At 39.3% G+C, this 27,709-nt stretch overlaps 1 protein-coding gene and 1 long non-coding RNA gene across 13 annotated transcripts in view; one reads left to right on the top strand and one right to left on the bottom strand.

Moving 5' to 3' along the window:
- The window catches only part of LOC148225086 (uncharacterized), a 28,431-nt gene extending 6,043 nt beyond the window's left edge, over positions 1-22,388 (bottom strand). The window contains exons 1-2 of the long non-coding RNA XR_015801620.1: positions 22,068-22,388; positions 6,190-6,268 (exon numbers count right to left, since the gene is read on the bottom strand). This is a non-coding gene — a long non-coding RNA (uncharacterized LOC148225086). The remainder of the gene's footprint in view (positions 1-6,189; positions 6,269-22,067) is intronic.
- The window catches only part of SVIL (supervillin), a 133,148-nt gene that overhangs the window by 20,437 nt on the left and 85,002 nt on the right, over positions 1-27,709 (top strand). For 11 of the 12 annotated variants that reach the window (XM_088159930.1, XM_088159915.1, XM_088159908.1 and 8 more), the window contains exon 1: positions 11,893-12,021. In XM_088159930.1, coding sequence (XP_088016056.1) covers positions 11,958-12,021 — 64 coding nt within the window. In that variant the 5' untranslated portion in view covers positions 11,893-11,957. Of the gene's footprint in view, positions 1-7,002; positions 7,091-11,892; positions 12,022-27,709 lie in introns of those variants that run through there. The other variant, XM_088159894.1, reaches the window with a different exon arrangement.

Genomic DNA, 27,709 nt, shown 5'->3' with positions numbered 1-27,709 from the left:
AAATTCAAACATACTGAACTGGTCATAACTGTAGATCTTCAGGTGTAAGCTGGGTGCATTCCATGAGGAATTCATAATTAGCTTGAGCTAACTTTTCCTTAGAAATGTGATTTTTTTGTATAGGCAGTGATCTGTCAGCTACAGCATATTTCTGTATAAGGACTACTGCCCTTTAATAAAGATAGCTCAGGTGGTAGTGCCTGAAACAAATCATTCCATGGTATTATATTGCCAATTTGGTAAAAAAAATCAGTTGGTCACAGTTGCTTGATAACTCACACAATCTGCAGCTGATACTTTATCAGTGGCCTATACAGAATTTAGAATGGAGCATTTCACCAATCCTGGGCATACAAATTTCTAGATGCACAGCATTTTGAGCTATGTACATTATGAAAGCAGTGCTTAAATTAAGTAAGGGTATGAGGGCTTAGGTCATCTATTCTGGCATCATTTTCTATGCTCTATTTTTCTGTTTGAATTCATCTGGGAGGAAAGAAACTAAGAAATTTTTTTGAGTGAAGATTTTGGAGCTCTGTGCTTGTTATAAAGCAATCTGTGTGGCTTCTGTCTTTTGAAAGTTTCTTTACAAAAAGGGCTACCCAAAAAATATTCTGGATGTGATTGTATGTAGCATATATGCATTTTCTTTACACAGTACACTACAGTTAATTCAATTTGAAGGGCTTTCTCCTAGCTCTGACAAACCTTGTCAACCTACCAATTGACTTAATTTCTGTGTCTGGTTATGCTTTTTGTTTTGTTTGTTTGAGGTTTTTTTAACTTATTGAAATCAAAGAAAGCTTGTTGCAGGTGGGTTTTGTTTTGGTTTTTTTTTAAGAAGGATAATATTGGAGAAACCTGTCTCCAGCAATCTAATATATTGTCTGGTGTTCTTCTAGGAACAAATATATCATGTGGATTTTTATGTAGGAGGCTTTTTAGACATTTAAAGGTTGGGTGTTAGCCATAAGGTTCATGTGACATGACAAATGTGGAACATCTGTGTACTGGTGCACATCACTGTTCTAAAAGTCATTCCCCTCACCACATGCATTGAATTAAACACAAGAATTTAGAGAAAAAATAGTTGGAAGGACACATTCTGTCAAATACAATGGGAAAGATCTGTTGTGCAAGCTGTTGGAGCTTGCTCACACAGTTCTCCAGTCACTAATTCAGGGGTCTGGTGTGTTCTGTGCCTCAGCTCCTCTTCCCTTGGAGCTGGGAGAGTGGTATTGTGCTTTCCTAGTTGGTGGTAAGCTGTTTTCTAGATAGAAATTAGAGTTGAGCATAAGACTAAGCTCTAAAGGGATTTCTAATATACTAAAGGGATTTCTCAATGTAGTTTCTTGTTTGAGTGAAGTGGTCTGAAACTGTGTAGGTTTGAACACATCATTAGGTAGTGGGTTTTTAAAGTCACTTAAAGCTATCTTTTAGATGTTGTCATTACAGATAAGGGTTTATTGAGTTCAGATACTCACAGCTAGAAACTAATATTAAAAATTTGGTCCTCACTTCCTAGTTTATCTTCACAGACTCAAGTCTGGCACTGCAAATGTGGAGGATCTCTAGCTGATCTGAACTCAGTTTCAAACATTTACCTCTGAGATGACTTCTGAATACTTCCTTCATACATTATGATGGCTGCTTTCATGCTGTGCTTAACTCTTTCTGCATTTAGTATTTCTGAGGCTTTTGAAGTCTTGTTCAAAAGACAGTTCATAGGATCTCCTGCTCTAGGAGTGCATGTAAAAGCTCTTGCTCCAACATAGCCACATATGGCAGACTTGGGAAAGCTTGTTCACATTGAAAATATCACTGCACTTGGAAACAGCCTCTGAATGATTCCTTGCTTTTAAAGGAGGTGTGAGAAATGGTCTGAAGTAAAGGAAATGTCTCTGGGATTTGTTGTCCAGAGGCAGGTGCCTAGGGAATGGGCAGAAGTGTCATACAAGTGGCATGCATGCCTAAATAATTTGAGCATCCTTTTCAATTGTTCACTTCTCTATGAACTGGCCATGCTCTAATTAGGTAATTCTTGTCATAAAACTCTAGTTAGCTCATAACAAAATGCAGATCCTTTAATCTTAGAAGTGTGGGCAAACCATTTTTGTTTGAAACCGTTTTTGAAACTAACCATTTTTTGTTTGTGGTTTTTTGTTTTGTGTTGGTAGGTTGTGCTTTTACCCTCTTCAAAAGCTGCTAACCCAAACCAAGCAGCCTCTCTCTCAGCCCAGCCTGCCTGGGCTCAGAGGCCACCCCCTGTACACTGAGGTACCCCCTGTGCCTCCCTGTGTCTTCAGAGAATGAGCACTCGTGCTGATTTCTCTATTGCATTTCCAGCAAACTTCAGTGCTGGCTACAGGAAGCTCATCTAAGTCTGTGCCTTCTCCACAGGCACTGTGAGAGTCTGGTGCAGAATTTGGGGTGATCCGATTGTGATCTGTCTGATACAGGACTTGCCCAAGCTGAGTATTTCTGCTTTAAATGTTGTTTTTTTCAATTTACCTTTGTAAAACTGGATTTAGGAAACAAATCTACACATTCAGAATGCGTAGGTGTTAAACTCAGCTGGGTTCAAAGACGTTAAATGCAGCTTTGATGTAAATTACTTTATCTAAACACAGCAGGAACTTCACATCCGTTGAACAATTTTAGTTCTGTAGCTTCTTTCACCCATGCTCCTGTTTTCTTAAAAATTTGAGAGTAATCCTGGGAGACTCTTCTAACTTCAGTCTGTTTTATTGCATGAAAATATTCTTCAGAGTGCTGGGAAAAAAGCTGATAATTTTTCTAAGTCTTTGAAGAGACTTCTGATGTTTTGAGTCTTTATTACACTAGAGGTCAGTGTATGATGGGAGCTTCTGTGCTGTGGTATAGAGTTTCTTGCAGAATCCTATTTCATCAACTTTGAAACCAGATTCTAAGAGAAACTGTAGCCTGTTACTGTGGAAAAAACCTAACATTAAAGTGTCTTGTGACTTTCTTGGCTAAAGGACTTTTTTGAGCTTCCTACTTTTAATTCTCCTTGTCTAACAAATGTAAAGCAAATATCAGTGAGAGTACTTTGATGTGATGAGCATGAATGTGCACCTCAAACATTCATCTTTCATTGCAATGCCATGGCTTTTTGGTTCATATTTCTGTATGCCAGGGTATTTACAGGAGTCATCCTCAGCTTGTGCACTGTACCTCTTAAGGGCATGGTGGGAGAATTGCACATGCATCTATTATTTTTAGAGTAGGTGTCAGCTTCCTGAGCACTGAGCTGGTAACTTCCAGGTGGGAGGCTTCGCTTTTGGGTGTTGAGGGAAGCACAGTCAAGTATGATTCTGTCATGACACATGTAAAGATTCTTTCCTCAGCAGGTCTTCTTCAGTTCTCCAGATAAGTAATTTCTTTAAACATCTGGAATGTGCAAAAGCAGTTTGTTCCTGCTGACATCACTGGGCAGGGGCACTAGAGCAGAGAGCTGTTTGAAACACAGCAGTGAAATGTGATGGGAAATGGGAGGGAAATGCACTGAAGGAGAGTCCTGCTGACTGGGGCGGGTTACAGCACAAATGACAATTGAAGTAAGATGCTGGAAATACGCCACTAGGGTGGATTTGAGCTCTTGGATGTTTTTTATGAGAACTGACTACAAACAAAAGTGCCTGTATCCTGTTACTCTTGTGTAGAGTTCTTCTGAAATGCCTCAGAAAAATAAAAGACCATGGGATATTATGAGTTTATAAGCTTGCACCAATGTAGAGGGTAAGTGAAGGCACAGAACAGAATTTTGCTGTTTTTAAGGGATATTCTGAGTATTCAAGAGACTTGGAATGATGAACATCTTTGTGGTCTTTTTTTTTGGTGAGGTGGAAGTGGGAGGGACGTAGTAAAAGGAAAAACAGCCGTCTGAAAATCTCCTTTGCACCTGGCTGCTGCCCAGTATGTTGTGTTACATGCCTGTGGAGCATTAAGAAGGGTAACACCTCAGCTGAGATAGTGTGAAGGAGCTGCTAGACTCTGGTGTAATTGAGCTTTCTGTGAGGATTCCTGGCTGCAAAGGAAAGATATTGCACTCTCCTACCTCTTTCCCAAGCTTTTCCTGGCTGCATATTTTTTTTTCTGTAAGCAATTAAAATGTACTAAGGCTTTGCAGAATGGGGTTTTATCAAAACATCTCTGTGGTGTTAGGCTTCATTTGGTTGGGCAAGAGCCTGAAAAGGTGATGGCTTTGCCAAACTGATGTGATGTAAGTCATCGAGCAACAAATAAAACATCCTAAAAATTTCTTTCCTTTTCCTATCCTTTTCTGATTGGAGGCATGCAACCTTGATTTGTTTCTGTGGAACTCATCAAAATCTGTTCTGCATGTAAGAGCTCAGGAACTAGGAGGCTTATCTGGAAGGAAAGAAGGTGGTAGAGGTGTCCTGGAGCCAACCTAGTGAACACCCCAATGGATCGCTGCAGATTCTTGCAGAGCAGCTTTATGTCTGCACATAGTGACAGTCTGTCTTAGTTCACCTGCCAAGTGTTAAATCAGTCCAAGTGTGAATATTATCTGCACCTAGAAGAATATTTTAGAAGAAATGTGAGTCTGATTGTTCTCTTGGGTCAAAAATGATGGTTCTTTGTGGCTAAACAGTACCCACTAGCCCCTCTTTCTAGTTCATAATATGAAGCATCCAAATGATATTTTCATGTCTGTCTTTCCTTCATGGTGTACTGACTGATTCTAAATCTGCTGTGTAATAAAGAGTCCATCAAAAAGGCAAAAATTAGTATTTGGAGTGTCTTTTCCTGCTTTTGTTCTAAGCTCTCAAAGTGCAGGGCTTATCAGGCATACAGTTCAAGTGGCTTGCCAGGCACTTCTCACATGAACTGCAGAGGAGTTGCAGCCATGCTCAGTTTTGAAAAGATTGGAATTTAATTGCCAGCCCTCACATTTTGATTTCAGTCTCAAATGTTTCCTGATAGCTGCTCTGTATTTGTTAGGTCTTATGTTTGTCTTGTCATGTGTTCTTGCCAAAACTTCTCCTAAGACTCCTGACACAGGAGTGACACAGGCAAATATATGTATATATAAAAAACCCCAAACCACTCTGTCAAGATATTTCAACTCACACCAGTTATTCAAGGTTCCTTTAAAAGGGCAGACTTTGACAGGCTTCAAAGCTGCAGGCCTTCAAAACTGCAGCACCCTTCTCTCTTGTTCCAATACACAGATGTAGCATTTGCCAAAAAAGCAGAAATTTGCCCAAAAAAGTGAAGAATTAATAAAATTATTAGTGGGACAGTGGCAGTGAGTGCAGTGGCACCAGGTTTAATGTGTTCTGTGCATTATAAATGTCCTCTCTTCCCACCTCACAATTGCTTCCAGGAAGTCTCTGAAGCAGTTGACCAAAATGATAGCTGGATTTAAAATACTTTCCTTTTCTTTTAAATACATAAAGAGGAAGAAAGTAGGAACAGCAGAAGTAATCAGGCAACCCTATGGTTAAGTAGCAAGAAGGAATATGGAACCAAGAATTATGTGATGGTGGAAAAACTAGTTTATCTTTTTTCCAAGTATCCATTGTTGACCATCACTTTTCTTCACCTTCCCTACCACACTGAAGTGCCCACTAATTTACCCTTCTAAAGTGTAGAAGTCCTCATTTAAGGGGAAAACAATAGCATGTGGTTTACTATATTCTTAGAACTTTTGACTAGTTTCCTCCCTCAAATGAAGAGATAAATGTGGGTAGATCTTAAAAATTGTCTTAGATTGTTGTGAACAGTTACATAGCATTAGGGACAAGACTGATTTGCTGCCTTACCTGTCCCTGTGCATTCTAAGGTAGTCTGTGTTTGGGGCTCTGTTTGTCTTCCAAAATTAGAATTTTACCCAACTCAGGCAAAATTTCTGTCTTATGTCTTTTCAATGAATTATTTTTGTTTTGACCTCTTCTCTAGATGCTGTTATTAGAGTCTGACATATTCAGCAGCTGCAGGAAGCAGAGCAGTGACCTGACTGCTCTTGAAAGTTGTTGCCCTAGTCACATAGGATATCATGACTTCATTTTGTACCTCCTAATAAATTTAAAAAAAAAGTTGAATAAAGCAGTTGTGAAAGTGAAAATAGTATATTTGGCACCTCAACATATGCAAGTGAGCTGAGCCTGAGCTGAGCAAGAGTAAAAATGTAATTTCACTTACCAGCTGTAAGAGGAGGGAGACAATGAACTGTGCAATAGCATGGACTGGTTCAGGTCTGCATTGGAGAACTCTTCACTCTCTGTGGAAAGAAACAACTGCATATGGTACAGAATAGAATAAGAAGCCCAGAGCAGTTGGTGATTTAAGTTTTTATCGTTTCAGGGGACTGGCATCTTTAAGGATAATGTTGTTCTGGGATAATTCAGCTAGTTTGAAACAATCTAACTTGAATACTTAATCAAGATGAGTCTCCACATGGGCTGAATCACCCTGCAAATAATGTTACAGGCAGGGCCAGAGGTGTTTTGTATTTGCCAAAGAATAAAATAAAACCAGTTGTGGTTCAAGGTGTGGGGAACAGAAGTCAGGTTATGTGGCAATGTTGTTTGCAGAATTGCTTGATAGATCAAGTGCTATACATTAGGAGAAGTCTTGGGTCTGTCTCCTGGTTGCTGTGGTTCTAGAAAAAGAATTTACTTTTTCAGTTGCATCCAGTGATGTTTAAAATTATGGATTTTGAGGGTAATAGTGTTTTGGTAGATGCTTCTGGTTTTGTTATTATCTCTAGTGCTGCTTGACCTTATTGAAAGACTGAATATATAATAATAAAGACTTCCTGTGGGTTGGCTAAGGAAAAGTTCAGTTCTTGTCTCTATGAATGGGCAAGGTAGCAATATGCTCTAAGCTGCCTCAGCCCTTGCAGTCAATCAGTTCATCCCCTTTGTGAATCTGCCTGTGAGTTCTGAAATGGTTTCCATATCCTGGGATGCATTGTGGGTCTTACCCAAGCCTTGTTGTGTTTGTTTCTTGTAGAAGGAGGATTGCCTTTGGACTGTGAGCCACCTGGACAAAGTGATGCTGTTGTACCTAGAGAGTCAGGACTGGATGGATGGGATTTAAGGTAAAATTTTGCTGAAAAATACATGCAGATCTGAAACAAGAACTATGGGTTGGTGGTTTTGTTTTTTTTTTTTGTTGGTTCTGGAGGTGTTTTTATCAAACATTTAAAGAAGAGTCTGTGTGTGCCTTCTAGTGCATATCACTTTAATAAAATGAAGTGTTATAATAGTTAAGATTTGAGAGTAGCCCATAGGACCTTCAGAAAGGCTGATTGGTATTTAAATACTTAGACGATGCTAATGCTGCCTTGGGAAGAAATGTTACTCAATAAGAAAGTAACAATAAGAGTTCCGGAAACTTCTCAGAATTCACTGAGAGGAAGCAGGCAGCCTTTCTATTATTCCTTCTTCCAAATATTGTATAAGAGAGTAGCTTCAACCATTCTAGACCATGTGCAGTACCTTAAAATGTAATATTTATTTACAGGTCTGTACTTTCTTTGATGCTGCACAGTCTTTGTGTTGCAGACTGCGATTAAATACTTGCAGTTTAGATTTGATTCAGGATTTTTTTCAGCTCTTAGCTATGGAAAAGCATTTCTCTATGTGAACATAAACCAAGAACAAAAGGGACCTTTTTGTGTGTGGAAGTGCATAGCAGGTTCTGTTGGTCTCACAAAGGCAGAGCTTGCGAAATTTCTGTGAAGTGTGGGATTAATCGGTGGAGAATTGTGTAATTTTTGTTACTGGAGAGATGGGATTTCTTGGACGTGATCAGGAATATCTCAGTGGTTTTGAATCAGCAAAATTAGAATGTAGATGATCTATTTTAACCTTCCTAAAAGAGAATTGATGTCTAATTCTGGTCATACTGTGCCAGGCAAGAGCTGTCATTCTATTAGTTCTCTTGCCATGTGTAGCCTAAGTTTTCTCTCAGAGGTATGAAAGGCACCATTGCAGCTGTTGCTCCAGAATTATGTGAAGTGCTGTTTTCCTTGCAACTTGTCATAGCTTCTGAAATCTGGGAGAACACCGTGTAAAGAGTGGAAGTTTGAATGTAATCACTTTCTGCTGGTTTTAACATCTTACTTGAAAAGAAGGAAAGTGAGAGACTGGGAACAGTGCTTATTCTTACATGTGCTAGAAAGCCTGAGGAGTTGTAAGGCCTTGTAGTAGAAAAGCAAAACTTAACCTTGATTTCTGAAGATTTGAGCTTGGAAAACATGAACTGAATCTTGACAATTCAGGATTAAAAACATGAATAAAGTCTCCTCAAAAATGTTAGAGCAAGCACATCACATCACAGTTATTAGCTTCATACTTTCTATAATGAATAATTTAATGAAGGTGAGCAGAAGTAGTGTGATCTTGTAAGACTAATGCAGGTACTGAAAATTATGTGAACAGTAGTGGGAATTTAGTTCTTTAAGGGTAATATGGATTTAGCTTCTTTCAACAAAGACTCAGGTCAAGCCTTCAGAGAATTTCTTGCTGAAATTCTTGTTTCTTAGTATATACCATCATAAAATGGTTGTAAGCTTCAGAAGATGATGCTATTAGACCATGTGAATGAGTGTTCTGCTGTATTTTTAAAAAATCAGCAACAAAAAAGAGGCTTATTTTAGTAGAGAATTTACAGAACTAGAGTTTGTTACCAATATGCAATTTACACAACTGATATGACATAGCTGGACCTTGTCAGATAACTAAGCCATGGGCTATTTGGATATAGTCTTCAGATGAATGTGTTCATGTTTTTCTACAGCATCTTGGAATACTGTGCAGTATTTACTGCAGCTGTTACTGCCTTGTGATATATATTCATTAAGCAATTACATGGACTTCAGATTATCAGACTGAAAAATGATGGGAAAAAATTGGTGATTTCTGGAGGTCATGACCAGCTTTTTACTTCATTGCTGGAGTTGCATCTAAGACTGGCCAGTTGAGTTTAGAGGCTGAGAAATGTGCACAATCAGATGAGTCACTTATACCCTCTTTTCATAGCATTACAATAGAAATAGTTTCTGGACTGTTTTAGGGATTTGTTTTTATTAATTTATAGTATGCTAACTTTGCTAGCAGCATCCCATTTATCATGTGCTGCCTGTATTGCATAGCTCCCACAAAGTCAACAAAGCCAAGGCTTCATGTGCAAATTCATGTTCTGTCTTGCTGGACACTTTAGCAGCCTTGCTTATATGTGAAGAAACATACAGTGTTCCTTCTAATACTAGTGTATTTTTAATTGCATAAATTTCAGCCAATGTAGGCTAATGTAGCTTGTAAAACAGTGAACAGGTTAATTTCTGCCATCTAGAATAGAATTGGAACACTGGGGATGCCCAGCTTTTGCAAATCCTATGTCTGTGCAGCAGTCCTTTTCAGGTTAATGTTCTTCTTGCTGGCCTAATTGAAAACTTCTCTGAAGATAAAGGCAAATAGTTGTATTTCCTGTTTATTTTCTAGGATCTCAGCAAGATTTTTCCTCTCTACTGTGGTTTCAATTCTGTTTTTCCAAATACTTTGTAAGCTGAATTATTAATGCTTTTACCATTTCAAAAAATAGTGGTGCATGCAGTACCTCACAATCCATTGCTGACCCAGCAGTTGGGGTTTGTTTTTTGTTGTTGTTCTGAGAACAGTTTGCTTGAACTTCTGCATTTTGCTGTTCCAGGACGATGGTACTGGACTTATTGCAAAAGCCAAGCTTACAGGAAATGTCAAAAGTGGTTTGTTCTTGCACAGCATATGATAATACTTTTCTTAAAATGTATTTGTTTGGCATAGGACATGTTTTGCCTGGTATTCTCTGACAGTGTTACTCACTCTCAGTTTACCTGAGGATGGGAGTGTTAATGTTGGATTGGCCTGGTGTCTTGGCAGAGAGCTGAAGTCTTCAGTTGCATTTAAAGCTCTTCCCTCTAACCAGCTTTTCCCCTTCTACCTTGTTGGTAAGGACAAGTGTTATACTTTTTTCTCCATACAGTTCCTCCCAGTCTTTGGGATTGCATTACTTGAAGGCAAAATTCAAAACTGATTTTTGTCGTCATGAATTTTATTTAGACCATTGGAAATTTTTAATGAAGGTGTCAGGTGAAAAAGCGTGGAATAGGAAGAGTGCAAAAGCATCTCCCTACTGCCGCATTTTTCTTCAGACTATTAATTTTTGGTGAGAAAGAAACTATATCTTATGTCAATCCCAAAAGTTAACATGTATCTCTGCACATGGCCTGTGCTGTTGCCAAATGTCCTTAGCTATTTATTATGGTCAAAACTTTGTCCTGACTATTTGAGAATTGTAAACTTTGGATGAAGCCTCGAATCCATTCAGTTCTGACACTGCCCTTCTTTCTGCAGGCATTTGAGGAGCAGCCTGTCCACCTGGGTCATTTGTCCCTAATTTCCATTCACTGTAAGATTTCATTTTTGTTTCTGGGATCTGGATTGCTCATGCCTCTTCCCAAAGCTTTTATTGCAGTGCCCTACAGAAAACATCAGAAATTTTCAACCTTAGGAATGTGTTTCTCCCCAGACTGTTGTGACTGAAGTGTGTTGCTGTGAAGCCATACTGCAAAGTGAGAGAGGGTCAAGAAATCTGAGAAGCGATGAGACAATTGTGCTGCTTTTGCTAATTTCTTTGAATTGTGTATTCTGACTTCATAAATAGTGTCTACAAACCCTGGTGTTTGTGACTTGCAACTGATACCTTTTCTAAAAACGGAAGGAGGCAGGAGAGAGAGTACTCTGTTTATTTCAACAACCACAAGCAACACTTCCAAAATACACTTGTGGTTGTATCGCAGAGTTATGAATCTTAGGTTATCTGGTGGTGAGTAATGTGGTGAGACACTGGCCTAATATGTCCATGCTTTATTTAGAAAAGGTAGTTCTTATCAGAGGCAAGGAACACCGGTGTTTCATTCTCTGTGTCTGCTGGATCCCTAAGCACAGGTATCAACTCTGTTGACACTTTATGGTGCCAAGACCTCCCTTTTGGGGTCTGACTGCAAGTTCTTAAGGATTTTGCAGTATAGAACGAAACAAGTTCCTTTCCCCCATCCAACTGCTCACCCAAATGCACTTTTTAGGCTGTCCTGTGGTTTGATCAAAGTTAACAATGGGTTGTGATATCTCTTGACCAGACTTTTTTTTTTTTTAACTCTGTTATCTTACTAGAGAGGAGGCTCACAAATAGATGGTAACAGCTTTCCAAATGCTTCAGGCAGAGCCTAGATTGTACCAATTATTGCACCTAAATAATCCTGGAGATTAAGAAAATATTACTTAATTTTCATCACTGTAGAGTCTGGATGTGTGTCTTCAGACAACAGTCTTTTACTGTTCTGCCTACTTAAAAATAAAATGGAAGAGCAAATCCTCCCTGGCAAACTAGGAGATGCTCAATTTTGGGATTATATAGAGTTTGCATTGAAGATAAACTGGGCTGGGGGGCATGGGTTTTGACACAAAACATGTGGCTTTATTCCCATGGACAGACAATGCAGCGGAATTGGGGATTACTGAAGGCTGTGGGACTGTCCTCCCTCACTTGCCATCTTCTCCTCGATTCAGAGCACAGGGAATTGTTGTGGCAATAACATCACTGCAATTTGTGCCTGATAGTGAAAGAATAAATGATTTCTTCTCCCAGAAAGACAGAAGGTGTTTGTGTTGGGTTTGGGCTTTTTTAAAAACGTTGTTGTTTGGTGTTTTTTTTAAGCTAAATAAAAAATCCTCTGTGAGTCATTTTAGGCTCTCACAGAAACTTGAATGTGCTAAATGAGTAGGTTCCCCTAGCTGAGCCAATGGGGATGGCCAGGCACAGGCAACACTTTTATCCCACGAAAGGGAGGAGGGGTGAATGAGCCAGAAGATATAAGCTGAAACAAAGCCATGCTGTCCTTCTGAGTCATTCGCACACACTGGATGGGTAAGGCTTCCTGCTTCCTGGGACACACAAGTGGGGTCATGATTCTAACAATGGATGCTGGTAAGTCGCTTTTTATTAAATTTGTCTGGGTTGTTTGTTTTGTTTTTTTTTTTTTTCTGGGAAGTCACTCCTTCCCTCCACCCCCCTCAGCTGAAAAGAAGCTATCTGTAAACTGGGAAGCTGAATTATTAAATAAGAGAATGCTTAATCCAGATTTTGCACACTGTGTGCACTTCACTGTGTGTTACCCTGGTGTTATTTCTTGGCTGTTACTCATTGAAGCACATATCCCCTCCTTCAAAGCAAGACCTCAGAATCAAAAGTGTATCTGTTAATTTGTACTTCTGTCTTCATTGGGGCAGAACTTGTGGCCTGACAAATGTGTGATATCTCACTCTCTTTGATGATAGAGCAGATAGTGTCTAGAAGATACATTCTAGATGTTATGCTTGTTGTAAAGGGATAGTGGTTAGCTAATGTATTGTCTGTGGCTTCCTCTACTCGGTGTTTACAGAAATTTTGTACTGGGGAGGAAGAGGAAGAAACTGCTGTATTTCTGTGGTAGGCAGCTCTGTTTTATGTAGTCAAGGAAGCCTATGTTCTATAAAAAAGCACATTCAAGGTTTTTTATTTATTTTTTTTAAATCAAGTACAAACATGAAATCTCCAACATAGTTTCTTGTATGATATGGAGAGTGAATGTAGAGTGGTTTCTATAAAAGAAACAAGCAATCCCTGTCTTGCTTCTAGAGGGGGTGTGTTTCCATGTCATAACTTGCATCCTTCAAATTCCACAGTAATAAAAGACCTTGGATTTTAATGGTTATGGATAGGACATAAAGCACCAGTGGTTGTGGCAGAATGCTCTCGGCTGCTCTTTCTCTATACCAGCTGCAAGCATGCCTTCTGCATTTTTAAGAGCTCTGTTGAACTTTTGTCAGCAGTTGGTTCAGCTACTTTTTTTTCACCACAATGCAGAAGCATAATGTGACATGTTCTACAGGCTCAGTTCAAAGTGATAAACTAACTCAGGCAGATCTTGCTGGTGTGTTTTATCTACTTGTCACATGCTGAGTTTACTCCATGCTAATGAAAAGCTCACTGTCCCACATGTATCTGCATTGATTCAGTTGAGCATTTGCTAAATCCTAAAGAGAAAACTGTCTGTGCCTTTGTATAGCTCTTTGACTTTACTGAGACTTCCAGAAGGTCACCCAGCTGGGTTCTTCGTGCACAATTTAGAGACAGCAAACCAGTTAATTTCACCTACTCACACTTAATTGAGGTTGTTTTGTTATTGTCTTTGTAGTCTAGTGATTCTTTTTGTGTTCAAGGTATGTTGCATGCTTTGCAAATCAGTTAAAACCCAAGCCCTTTAACTGAGATGATAAAATTTAACACAAGTGTGAAGGCGAATAAGATAGTGTATGGCTGACAATTTTCTATTAAGTGGAAGCTGATGATTTTTATATTTTGGCCTTTCCATTAGAGTAGCTTTTAGAGGCCCTTAAAGCAGTTTACATATCAGAAATTGGCAATCCTCTTCTACCCTTGCTTGAATAAAAAGCGTGGATGCCTAGATGTAGATGTCCTGCCCAGTATTTTAGGAGGATGCCCTGGCAATGTTCAGAATTTATGGGATTGTGGGAGATAAAGATATAGATTTGGCCCACAAGACACTTCTTCCCCTTTGAAGTACCAAGTACTCCTGTACTGCACTGAAGTAATTGATGTTTTGGGATGTAATGTTTTGGAAAGACTGGTGGGATGTTAATAATACATGTTAGAAAAAATACCTTTTATTTGCATGTACTTACATGCTTGCATTGTACACTGTTTCTTCACACTGTGAGGTGAACCATGAAGATAATACTGCTCACCTATGTTTTGTTGGATCCAAACCTGCTTTTTTTTCTCAGAACAATGTCACTGCACTGGTTTCTCAGTAATTACTATGCTCTTTTAGTCCTAGTGGTAATTTTCAGTTATACCAACTTATATGGTTAGTAAACATATATTTTGGAAGCTTTTAATTCTACGAGAATTCTTAAATTACAGTTCTCAACTTCTTTGTGGGAAAATGGTTCTAACTACCTGAAAAGAAACATTGTAATTCAAAGATTTATAACAGGGTGTTCTAGTACTTGTCAAGTGTATTTAGCTTACAGAAAAAACATGCAAGCAATTCAGTGCCTTGTGCCTTAATCTGGGACATGGACAGTGCTCTATTAAGTTTATCTGCTTAGTTTCACCCGCCTTTTAAAGCTGCGCTTGCTGCTCTTGGAACTGTTTGCTTATTTCAAATTGTGTGTTTGCTTTATAAGTCAGGGCTGATAACTTCTCTTTTATGGGCATCAAATACTTAAGCTGTTTTTTAAGAGAATAAAACTTGTCTTCCTTAAGGTAATTGTAAGAATACTTGTGCACCTGTTTCAAAATTTATTTAATGGGCTTGATTCTGCTGTGTTTGCCTTAGCAGCTTCTAATTTCTGTCAGGAGGTGGACTGAAAATGTTTTGGACGAGGGGAATAAAAGGGAGAGCTGCAAGCCATAGTTGACAGTATAATTGGATTTGAAGCAGCTACAGGCTGGGACTGTTGCAACAGCTGATTTGATCCTTCTGAGTTTCAAGAGCTATTTATGGTAGATTAGCTGTATCAAAGCTCTACTGTTCCAACCATAAAAGGCTGGTCCTATGTGAAGTTGCCACTCTGCATTTGGCTTAGTCCTCAGAGGTTGGAGAGCCTATAGCTTTTTATGTGGATAAATCCAGTGATGGATGGAAATACTAAAGGCAGATCAAGGAATAACACTGTTGAGGACTTCAGATGGCAGCGAACTCTTAAAAGGAGATTTTCACTAATAAATTTTTTGCTCTGATGTTTGGAATCAGCACTTGGATATAGCTCCTGCATATTTACTGCATTTGGTGAACGCATGCTTTTAGGAAAGCGCTGTTCTAAATTTATCTGACTTATCTGAATCATCTTGACTGCACATGTACTTGCCAGCCATGCATGTTGATATTTGGTAACTTTTGTGAAGTCACTTTTCTGTTTTCTAAGTGGGTGAGCATTAGGTTCTTGGGAAAAGAATCTTAGCTGACGCGAGAAACTTCTTTAAAACAAGAATTATGAAGTACTTGGCCAAAGAGAGCTACAGGCGTTATCAGTAACTATTTTGAGAAGACTTTGACCCCTTTTGCTGCATCTGTACCTTCTTTCTGTCCTCTTTGTGCAAAGGCAGACAAGTGGATTTTTTACAGGATTCTGAAGTAAGTAGCACCTCACTCGGGGAGCTTGCACGCAGTTGCTCGAGCCAGTTGTTTGAGAATATTCACAGCATTGTCAGGTTGAAATGCAAGTGGGTTTATTCCAGCCTATGCATGCCAATCCTTCAGCCTTCCTTAAGGCATTTTGTGTTTTTATTGTTGTGGTTTTGCTTAGAAGATGAGTTCATTCTGCTATGAATGGAAAGTCCTGTCGCTGGCTGGTTTGTGTGATGTGTTTCTCTTTTCTTGTTCAGTTTTATTATGTTAACCTTAGCCACAGTGATACAAAAGGCTATAAGAACACTTCTATAATAACAAAACTTTTCAGTGGTAATTTTCTCTTTTGTTTAAAAAGTTCTATAAATACATGTGAGTACTGTTGCACTGGATAACTCTATTTTGAGACTTGAAGCATTCTGAGGAAAACTTGCTCCAACTTTCCATTCTCTTAGCATTAAACATTACCAGGACACTGCTGGTAGAAGAGGTGGAAGTTACTGGCACTGTTTTACCTTCTTCTCTTGCAGCAATATCTTAGCTTGCAATTCCTTCAGCCATTTGTTTTGAGAAAATTTGCAGCACTATCAGTTTGAAATGAGAGTGGGTTTATTCCAGCCTGCTTAAAGTGGGGGAGCATAAGGGACAGGGGGATTGGAAGGTGAGTTCCTTCAGGGATATCCCAGGTGCTTTATTTGAATCACCAGAAACATAAGAATAGTGTCCTTGAAAAAAAAAAATCTGCTTCTCCATTTTCCTTTCAGGAACTAGCAATTTAAGGCCACCTTCAATTTTATTTGGATTATAAATCTATATTTCTCTGTCAAATGGATCTAGAATTTTTATTCTGAATTTTATAAACCTTTGTTTTAGCCCTGAGAATACCAGGAGACAGAACATGTCTGGACCATTACTATTTTAAAACCACTTTATGAGTTTATTGATAGGAAGAGTGTATTAGAATAAACTCCCCCTTATAGTGAATCTTTCTCCCACAGACTTTGTTAGATATATATTTAAATAATCACCTGTATCTGCATATTTTATAGGAGATTGAATCCTTCTACCTGCAGAAGCAGTGAGGGTTAGGAAGAAGCTGCCTGATAAATATACTCCTTCAGACATCTTCTTAATTTTTATATTGTGTAACCGATGTGTGCTTCAGTCTGACTTTTAAATGTTTTTACATTGCTTCCAATAAAATGAGTATTTTTAATAAGCATCCTTTTTTATGTGATCTGATTTTCTTTTCCTTTGCTAATTATATTTAAAAAGCAAGTTGCTATAAATTGCTCCACTATTTTAATATGCTTGTTCTGTTCCTGTAAACCTGCTAGAAAGTGTCAATTCCTTAAAGTCTTAAAACAGACCAGAGACGTCACATATGGAAGCTGAATACCACAGAGTATGCAGAAGCTCTTAACTTGAATTTCAGACTTAAGTGCACTAAAGGTGGAATGCAGGAAACGTTTTGATTGATGTAAAGTAACAATATCAGCTTCTCTTTGTGCAGCAGAGGTTTAAACTTGTTAGAACAGGTAAATTTTCTTCCCTATCTCAACTTAAAAGTTAGTTCTGCCTTTCCCATGTTCTTTTGTCTTGATTGCATTGCTAAATGACATTTTTGGCCAAAATTTCCATTCGGAAGGAGGATTTCAGATTTCTCTGAGCTTTATTCAGCAGGACTGTAGCTGTGCACTTGACATATCTTTGCTAAATTCTTTGTGTTTGGTACTTTATATGAGATAAAGGTGGGAAGGACATAAAGCAATTTTAATGTCTTTAACTAGGCCATATTTACTTTTTATACAGAGAAGAAAGATTACACTATGACTGTACACAGAACTCCCCAGAACTATGTAGTAGAGGAAAAGGAAAATGGTAGTGCAAATTGCTCCTTCACAGTGAGTCCAGGTAGACTCAGAGATGGTGGAGGTGAGCCATTTGTGACCAAGACATTTAGACAGGTCACTGAATTCTTCTGCCAGTTTTCTACTTGGAGAGTGTCTGTCTTACACATCATAACCCAGTATGAGCTGAGGTTTCTCTTGTCTCTATGTTGATGAAGTGGTTTGAAAGCTGGATATAGTTTGGAGCACATTTGTTTATGCAAAAGGTGATTAAGAATGTGCGGAATTTGTGGTTTGTGGTTTTGGGGGTTTTTAAATGCAACATTGTCATTTTACTTTCTTAGAACATGTTCACACAATCAGGTGTCTATGAAACCTTTAATATAATGAACAATGTGTTGGCTGTTGTGGGTGGAAATTCCACTGTAATTTTCAGGAGGCAAAAGATGTGGAATAGTTTGCAGTAGCAGGGTGGCTGAGATTATCCACTTTGCAGAGGCCTTGTAGTCTGCAGTCTGTTTTTCTTGCTGAATGCAAAAGCTTCTGTCTTCTGTTTCTGCATGGAGGAGCCTCCATGTGGCTACTGCAAGGGAGCACAGTGAGTTTGCAAAGGAATTAGTGTGCACAATGAGCTCACCTTGTTGATTCCCTGCTTTTGCTATATTCCCAACTAGACACTTTAGAGTTAATAGACACATTGGAAGGTCGTGATTTTTAATGAGCAAAACATGTCCTACTTGGAGTCTGCCTTAAGCAGATAAGAATGCATTGGGTAACTGGTGATAAAAATGCTTCTGATGTCACTGATTCACGTGGTGGTGTGTTGAAGGGAGTCTTTCAGTAGAGAGGGTACAGCAATTATGCATTAACTCTTTGATTATTTAGTTGATGGGATGGTCTCTCTTTGCTCTAATGATGCCCAGTTTTCCGAGTTAAAAAAAAAGTCTGTAAAGTCAGTTTTCAAAGACCCAGATTAAAATTATTTGGCTTTCCAGGCATGTCTCTCTTCATGTGCACAAAAAAAATCATCACAAGGAACTTGAACATCAAGCATCATGTGTCAGAATATTTAAGGTCAGATATATTTCTAAAGCAACTTGAGCTTCCATCAGACCATTATGAAGGAAGTGTGCAATTTCCTGACAGAACTGAGCTGTTTGACACCAAAAAATGCCATGCTGTTACCTGTGTCTATTACAAAGGGACTGCATTCAGGTGTTAGTGCAGAGATTGTGTGCCAAAGTACTGAGAAGTAAATAATATTTCTGTGGAGTTAATGACTGCCAAATGTGCTCCTTTTGGCTTATACCTGTAAAACTCCTGGCAGTCAGCAAAGATGTGCAGGGTTTCATTCTTGCTCTATAATATCAGCCTTAGATTTAGACAAAATTACTGTCTATTCCCTAAAATAAAACAAAGGTAGCATTGTCTCCCATCAGCTCTCTGTGGAAGGATGAAGGAGTGTGGATTACTGTTTCAAAACAGTTGCACCAAATGATCTAGAGAATATGCAAGTCATATGTGCTTCACATGTGACTTTTTCAATCTTGCCCTTTCTGACAAGAAGCCCAGTTAAGCCTCAGAGACAGCTAGAATAGCTCTTTAACTCAGAAAATAATTGCCCCAACTGTTTATATTAGAGTGAAAAATGGACAGCATTTCAATGTCATTTTCCATTAAGTGGCAACTGTTCCTGAAAGCAAGATGAAATCCTACGGAAAGCAGAATTTCAGGCAGCTGTTGGCATTCCAGTGGTGTCTAGGGTATGGTAAGGCTAGCCCTGTAGCCACAAGTTAGATCTGTGAGTTGAGACCTGGGTTCCCTTGGCTTTGATGTCAGTCATTGTAACACCTGCCTGCCTTCAGTTCCAATAAAAAAAACTCTGCCAGATGTTTTAACACAGGCAACTGGAGCTGAACAGCCAACACAGTTGTTGCTCCAGCAGCAGTAGATTTTACTTTTTCACCTCTTCATTGTGAAGAGAAGTAGCTGTTATTTGTGGTATGTAAAGCTAACTTTGAATTATATATTTCTTATTGTAGTCAAACATCCAGAGCATATAATTCTTTTGAAAAGCAAACTCAAGGCTTTAGTGTTGGTAATCCTAAGCAACTTGAAGCTGAGGCAAATTAAACTTACTGCATGCCCTAGAGATAGTTTTTACTAAACTGTTTCAAACAAAAAACATGCTAACTCCCTGAGCTGCTCTCAGTAAAAGCAGTGTGAACTGTACACAGTTTTACACTTTGAAAATACAGCTCAGCCCTCATCCTTTCGTTCTGATTGGATAGTAAGAGTTGGCAAGTAAGGAAACTTCACGTTTATAGATGAAGGTTGAGTTTTAGAATGGGAAACTTCATTTCATACATGTAAAATTAACTCAGGTCTTTAAAGGCTGCATTATAGATTTAAATAGCAAATTCTCAGGTTGAAGTTTCCCATCTTTTTTACTTTCATTTCTTAAACGAAACTTTAAAAAATAGCAGAATATATTTTGGTCATAGAGCTCTACATATTAAAATATTCTATTTATCAGTACACAGGTATGTAAAAGTGTGCTGCAAATGTAATTGTGACAGATGCCATTTTGGCATTGTCAAAATGCATTGTCAGTTTATATGTGGAATTGCTGCAAGCTGTAGCTCTGCAAAAAATCAACATTGCATTTTCAGTCAACTAACTGTATTGAGAATGAACAAAACCATTAGAAGTTTTCTTGTGGTCAATTCTGCTTATGTAGCAGTCATCTAGAATTGTGCTTAAACTGACTAGAGTGGTTTTGTACCCAAAACATGAGTCAATTAGAACATTTGTAGAAGAAGCATCTGTTTGTATTTGATGTGTGGACAATTTTGACTTTTTTTTCCCCCCTCTTGTTGACATTTCTAAAAGGATAAGGGTCTTCTGTCTTATGCAGAGCAATAAGGACTGACTGAACTGACCACATATGCTGAAAAAGGTGAATTTTATGAAATAACATGTAAATCTACCCTTGACATCTGCCAAGGATTTTGGAGGAGTGGGGATCAGGCAGGTAGATGTGTGTGTGTGTACAGGTCTGTAAAGGGCAAACACACACAAAGATGTTGCTGCCTTGGGCAGCTGCGAGTCCTGCTGTGAAGGGCCAGGGTTAGCCAAGCCTTCATCAGGGCTCCTGATTGCTGACCACATCTAAGGAGTGACCTGGCCAGATCGAGATCTTGAAGATGTGAGAATGTCATGTTTAAGCTGTAGAAAACCTGGCTAGGTTAAGTTCTTCTAAAAAGTAGCCAAGGAATGGTTGTCTTGAAGTACATCAGAGCTCAAAAGGACAGATTTGATGACTGCATGTTCATTTACAGCATGGTGTGCTAGATAAGGGATAGTGTTCAGATCAGAGGAACTCTGAAAGAGCTATGAAGAGAAAAAAAAGCTCCTGTATGTGCAAATGTTTGGCATTTCTCTTCCCAGAGAAGCCTTCCCAACAAGCCTTTGCTGTTCAGTCATTAGATGAAGTCACAATCCTTTATATGTAAGAGCTATGTTTAGGTGGGCAAAGAAAAATGATCTATCCTGGCACATACTTAGAGTGAGTCACAGAGGCTTAGATTTTCTGGTGTTAATCGTGTTTCTGGCTATATGGACTATGTGTATTTGCTGGCTGTAAGGACTTGTAAGTGTTAAGTCAAAGGAGAAAACACTTCTGTCCAACATTTTTCTCTCTGAGTAAGTAATGTGTTCCAGACATATTAGCTAGGATTCATAGCAATTACTAACTGCAGAAAAAAGACATAAAATAATCCATGAGACTTTGTGTTCTTTGTAGCTGCCCTGCTTTGAACAAGAGAGGCCAAGAGTGGCCTTGCTGTTCATTTGCTTGTAGACTGGTGCTTAGGGCTGTCTTGAAGTGGATTCAGGCTTCAGGTGGATAAGTTTCAAAATCAGATCTCTTTTTTTTGTTAAAGGCCAGGGTCACCAATTTTGTTCCTCTGACTACTTTAGGCAGCTGCTAACTTGGATTAGCAGATACAAATAGTGAAAGTGACAACCTTGCTTTAAAATGCCAATTTAGGAATCTTTCCCACTTGTCTTTCCATTCCCAGTTTGCTCCAGAGCCACTCTCCCCAATAGTGTCAGTTAGATACATGGCCACACAGATGGGGGAACTCCTCTGTCAGAAGTTTTTTCCACTTCCTCCCAAGTCCTGTGGGCTGCTCAGACCTGCCCACCTTGGCTGTGTCAGTGTGGGAGCTGAATGAGCAGCAGAGGAGAAGTCAGGGTTTGAAAAGAGTTGCTCAGTGTGGGAGTGAGCATGTAGGACAGGTGAGTAGGGAACACTGTGTTGGCTTGGGTTAGATGGCAAGAGAAGAGATAAAAACTGGAGGGCCTAAGAGCTCTGTGAGGTTCCTCAGTGCTTTTCTTTCTCATCTCTCTCATCAGGTAGGACGTCAACATTTAAAGGTTTGTAATGCTAGGTCTATCATACTGTGCTCATGACAGCCTCAGTTTGCTTCATTTAGAGACTTAAATGATGGTAAGACATGTATGAAAATGTTGTGCAAGTGTTGGGCTAATATTCTTATGCAAAAGAGAACTTCTCTTTTATTTTAAGACACTGTACTGATTCTTGGACCAAGTCTACTGCTGTGTCTTCTAGCCCAGTATTGAAACTACCCATGATCTACTTGCCTCTATGTAATGCTTCTGGAAGAATGTCATGAGGACTTAAGTCTGAGCAGTCTTCTACTTGAAATTGCTTAGTTCTGCACCTTTGATTTGAGATATATGTAAACTCTTTTCTTGAATGACTAAAGCTCATATACTGCCTGTGCTGGCTTGTATGAACCTGGGTGAGAATCAGTGTAAGTAAAATTGGGGCATAATTTTGAATTGCAGCTATGAAATAATTATATTTAATATCACAAGTACTCTACAGCTTGACTGAAGCCAGCACAGAAGTAGCACATTTGTAGTGAAATATTAAGTGGAGAAATATTTTTGATTTATACCTAGGGCCCAGTAATTGAAGAGAATTTTATGAGTGACTTCCAGTGCCTGTGAGGGACTGAATGCAGACAATGAAACGTCTCGACAGCACAACTCCATGGAAGTTAATTGTCAGGAAAGAAGTGACTCCACACATAATCCTCTCAGCAAATGCTTCAGATAAATCAAGAACTGTTAGGCTCACTTTCTTGTACTTCCTGGTGTAATGAGCAGCCTTCCGCAGCAGGCGCCTTGCTCCCTGTGCAAGACTGGAGAGACAGAGAGGAGAGAAGCAGGAGTTGAGAGAGAACAAGGATTAGGGACCAGGCATTGAGATGGAGAGGTAGAGGGATCTTCAAGGGAGGCACTTAAAGAATCATAGAATATGCTGAGTTGGAAGGGACCTGGATCACTGAGTCCAATTCCTGGCAGTGCACCGCACCATCCCCAAGAGTCACAAGAGGAGCTCTCTCATGTTTTTGCTTCTCCTGTCTTGATTGGATAAATGAGCTAGTTTAAACAGGATCTTCAGACACCTCTGCTGGGAGCAGACAGGGTTGATATGCTGGGATAAGAGTCTAAGATTAAATCTAAGTATTTCACCATGGGATTACACCCTAGGAGGTGTAAATACCTCATTCTCAACATGACTTCACTGACATGACCTGTGCCCTGACAATGTCTCCTCAGGTACCTGGGGGTGTTTTACTCCTTATTCATATCTTTGACTCAGTCTGTAAAACACAACCTGCTCAACTTCAGTCTAATAAATGGTTGGAGTTGGAATGAGCTTCAGGCTGATTAACACTTCTGAATTGCTTCTCTCTTGTGACGTGTAGCAATTAGTTGAATTACCATAAAGTTTTCTGGTGTCTATGTTGCTTTCACGAAGACAGATTTTTGTGTTAAGCACTTTTCTTACCTGGGGAGCAAAGCACAAGTTTAGCACAATGTTGCTAAACTGGTGGGCCAAACCTAACCAAGAAAGCCAGTGAAGCTGAGATGTGCCCTTCTGCCTGCAAAGGGATGCCTTACTGCATCTCCTGCTGGGCAGATATGTGTGGCTCTTCCTCCACAGAGCAGTGATTTTGTCAGTTCACTGGAGGTTAAGTGTATTCAGTAGAATTCAGTAAAAAACAGTGTGGTCGGTGGTACTATTCTCATGGCCATCAAGCTGTACTCCCTGTGGGTGGTCCAGCAAGGCTGACAGCCTCAAAATGTTTGGAAATATTTACACAATTCAGGACCCTGAAGCTGGCCAACATAGTTGTCTATCCTACAAGAGTATTGGGTGCCAAAAAAAAAAGGGCATTCAGCTTTATCCCGCCCATCATGTTTTTCTTTGTAGCTAAAAGTCTTTTTAAAACCACCTGCCAAGTGTTGTAGCTGTTTAACTTTAAGGGTTGACAGCTACCCAAACCCGATTTTGTTGCAGGCTAGAGATTTAACTAGCCCCAAAAACAAATAGATAAAGGGGGTTCATGGTGCTGGAAGAGTTTTGCAGGCCAGACTCTGTTTGGATTTTTTTCAACTACTTTTGGAGCTCTTAGCAAAGCAACAATCAAGCTTTTGGGTCGGATTCTTGAAGTAATTTTTTAAAAACTTCTGTTGCTTTTTAAAATAATCATAACGGTTAAAAAAACCACACTCTGCTTCTAAGGGAGATCCCATACAAGTGGATGGTTCCCCTTCCCCCCCTGTACCACAAAGGATCTCTCCTGACTGGGGCAAACAGGCAGCTTGTGACTTTGACAATAGGTCTTTGTGTTCTGACTACAATAAATCATTCCCTCCCCAAAGAAAGCTAGGAAGCTAAAAAACAATTCCAAATAAGCTGGTTTCTCTACAGAAGCCAAGCAGAAATAGTGTAATTCAACCACAGTGATATGTGCTTGCTGTACCCTGAGCAGTGTCCAGGACTGCCTGTAGTGCAGAGCTTTCCCCCAGGCGCTGGTAGGAATTCACAATAGTCTTCCCAAACACCAGTCTCTGGCCAAAGCTGTGATCTGGGAGCTAGAGGAAGCATCAAGTGATGATGTTCTACAAAGCCATTTTATTTATGGTACTTCAAACTTTCTGGATTGGCCCATAGGCCATTGTATCAGTCACAATTTTAGCCTTTCCCTTTTAAAAATAGGATCATGATTACATCCTTCAGGACTTCTGACCTTCTTTCTTGACTGTTTCTGTTGCTGATCTCTAATTTCTTCTCCCTTTCCGTTCAGGGATTATATCCTTTTTATTACTTGTTATTCCTTATTTACATTTCTCTTCTCTTTTTTTCCTGCTGAGTAGTCTACAGGTTCTCTTTGGAGATGCCTTTAAATACTGCTTTTGCCAAATGGTGCTGTTGGAAGTTACTCTTCCAAATTGAGATATTTTCATTGTTGTGTAAATATTTGGAGCAGAAACAAAAGCCAGAAGCTTGGAATGCTCACTTATGACAGATCAAGCCTCTTACCTTGTTTGTTCTGAAGCAGTGGTGCTGAGGGGAAAATCACATAATTGCATAAATTGTTGTAAGGTAAGGCTTGACAATAACTTCAGAAAGTTCTAACTAAATTTGTTTTGCCAGGAAATTACAAAAGTAGTTCTGAGCTTTCCTGAGCTGCCTCTTTGCTGACTATGGAGAAATATAGCTAAGGAATACACAGGAGAAATGACACTATTTGGCTTTCTAGTTTTGCTTTACAGTTTGCATGACTATTAGGAGAAAGCTTCTGGCTTAATATACAACTGGTTTAATGCATTAAATGTAGCCTTGATTTTCATATTCCTTACAAGCTGTGCTCTAAATATTTGTTGCCCTGTTCAGATTCATAAGAGCTTTTGATCTACCTGCCCTATGAACTTTTATTGAGCTCTTCTTTTAAAACTGGAGATTTGGGGATGGTTGGATCCCATGTCTGTGACACACAGTAATGTCCAAGCCAGTAGCCTAAAGCTTCAGCACTGTCATAATTTGGACAACACAAAAAAACTGTCAAACAAATTATACCTTTTGATACAGAAGAAATGTTTATGCCTCTTGGTAATGGACTAAAGTGTCACAAACTTTACTTAGCTATTGCAGTGTGCCAGTCCCATCTGTGTTGTAGCACTTGCTGAAACAAGCTGACTGTGGGGAATAATTGCCTTTACACATCTGATAAACTCTGTGGTTTAGGCAACTGTTCCTTACACGGGAGCAGCCTTTGAAGGGCTGGCTGTCGTGTGCTTGGCTTGTAATTGCAGTGGCATGTAGGAGGAGAGAAACAGGAGGAGATAAGGGAGAAACAGATTTTATAGCCTAGAACCGATGAGGCCTGTGAAGATGCATCACGTCCACTGGAGGGATTAATAGGCACCCTGAGCAGCAGCACTCAGTGTCTGCTGTGCCACTTAATCTCTATGAATTGACTCAGATGGTTGGATCAACTGCAGGCTTGATGCACTTTCTGACTTGTAATAAATACGCTAAGGAAGAAGCAGAAGTAATAGAGGCTCTTTGAGCACTGACATGCCATTGGGTTTTCATAAATCCCTGGAAGTGTAGCGCTGGCAAATTAATATTCATAAACCGGGCTATTAAAATTTTAAGAAAACCTTGAGGGGATGATGATGTCAGATTCCAGAGTTAATTATAGAGGTGGTAAAGTTCTTGGCTAACTAGGCTGAGCATACTCTCACAATAGTTTTAACACAATACAACAATCAGAGGCAGCTACAGTGTTGGATGTAGGTTCTCAATCTCTTAATGTATTCCTTGAACTGAAAGTCTAGCAGTGCAGGGAAGAGGAAGTATTTACATCCAGCTACTGTGAAAATAAAGTAGCTTCGAGTGATTGAGTTGCTGTTTGTCTTTTGAGCTTATTTTTGTCACTGATCTGATTACAGTTTCTGGCTCATTCACTTGTCATAAATTGCCCTGCAGGGCTGGGCTGCCCTGCTGTGGTGGCTCCCTTGAAAATTGCCAATTGTTATATGCAATCTGTAGTCTTCACGAGCCTTATTACAGGGAATACTAATACTTCACTAGCTTTACTTACTCAAGGCAGCAGTCAGTTGCTATTGCATTTTTTTGACTGCATTGATTAACACTCCAGGAGAAATGCCAGTGCCAATCCCTCATATTTATTAGTTCACTTGGTTAGAGCATGGTGCTAATAACCATAGTTGTGGGTTCATACCCCATGGGCCTTTCAGAGTTTAGAGTTGGACTCTGTGACCTTATGCAGCCTTTGCAGCTCAGAATATTCTGTGATTCTTCCCATGACGTTGTAGTGCAATGGGCAAAACTACTGAACACAATTATAGCTGCCCTGGAATCAGGTGGTTAAAGTTCTAAATTGTGGGATCTTACTGAAATTAATGTTACTGTTCCACTTCTAATAATATTTCCTTTCTTAAATAGAAAGTTGAAAAGGAAGAACACATTACTGTTTTTCTCAACTCAAAATTTATACCACAGGTCCCTTTTAATACCACAATCCATAGAAAGAAGAGGAAAAAATAATTATTGGAATTTTTTTTTAAGATATTGTATAATGCTAAAGTCGAAACTAAAGTAGTTAATTTAGTTTGGTCAACAAACAGCTGAAAAAAAGAATAGATTAAGTAGTTCTTAAATCCAAGCAAAAGGCCTGAAAACAACTGTGAATCTCAAAACAGGTTAAATAGATTCTGAAGGTTTAGGATGACTTAGAAAATCGTTCCAATTTGCTTTGAAATTAAAATCTTTCTTCTTAAGAGGCAACTCTTCAGCAGTCACTAAGTCTAATAGAGATGCTTTGTGACCATGAATATGCAAAAAGCCTTACATTTTGAAATACATTTTATCAGAAACAATACTTTCAAGAATTCTCATCAGTTCTGGGAGTGCAGCAGGAAATTGGCAATGTCCAGTGATATGTGATGCAATTTTGAGAGAAAGAAAATAATTTCTTAACCTCAGCTTTCAGCAGCCTTTGTTGTAGGGTGACTAAAGAGGCATTGTCTGCTTTTGGGTGTAAAACACAGGCTGTCTTTTTGACAGAGGTTTTTGGAGTGCTCTGAGAGGAAAGCATATTTATCACTTGCCCAATCCTGCAGTTTGCATGATTCAGTAAGCATGAGGTCTTCCCCAGTGCACAGTCTTGAGTCCTTTTCCTACAAGAGGGACTTATGCCACAGAAACTGTGTCCTGCCCACCTTCTTCCTGCTTACTAAAGATGCTTTAACAATGTGGCCTCTATATATGAGATCAGGAGGAAAAATAAAAATATACATCTGCAAGATGTATTTCGTGATGGAAAACAAAGTTCAAGACTGTTGTGGATAAAAGGCTTTTGAATGTCACATGCTGGCAGCCAAAGCTGTGCTGATTGCATCCATGCAGGAGACAGCACAGTTACTTGTCACAGAGGAAGAACTGAAGAGATGCCAGACCTTCGTCACAAATCCGTCCACTAGAAAGAAAACCATGTCATTTGGGAAGCTAGGCTGTTCCTTAGCAAAATAATATTTTAATAAGTATTTCCCCTTCTTTCTCATATTGACCGTCCATCAGAGGATGGATATGAGTGGTTCCTATTATAGAAGCCAGACATTTCTGTGGTCTAGAAAGGTTGAAAGTGAGAGACCAGCTTAGTGCTGATGGTCCACCCAGCACCAGTGCTGGGATCAGCAGTGAACTGGATATTTTTTC

Source organism: Sturnus vulgaris, chromosome 1 (assembly GCF_052056855.1).
Source record: "Sturnus vulgaris isolate bStuVul1 chromosome 1, bStuVul1.hap1, whole genome shotgun sequence".
Taxonomy (NCBI): Eukaryota; Metazoa; Chordata; class Aves; order Passeriformes; family Sturnidae; genus Sturnus; species Sturnus vulgaris.
This window is presented reverse-complemented; position numbering and strand designations above follow the sequence as displayed.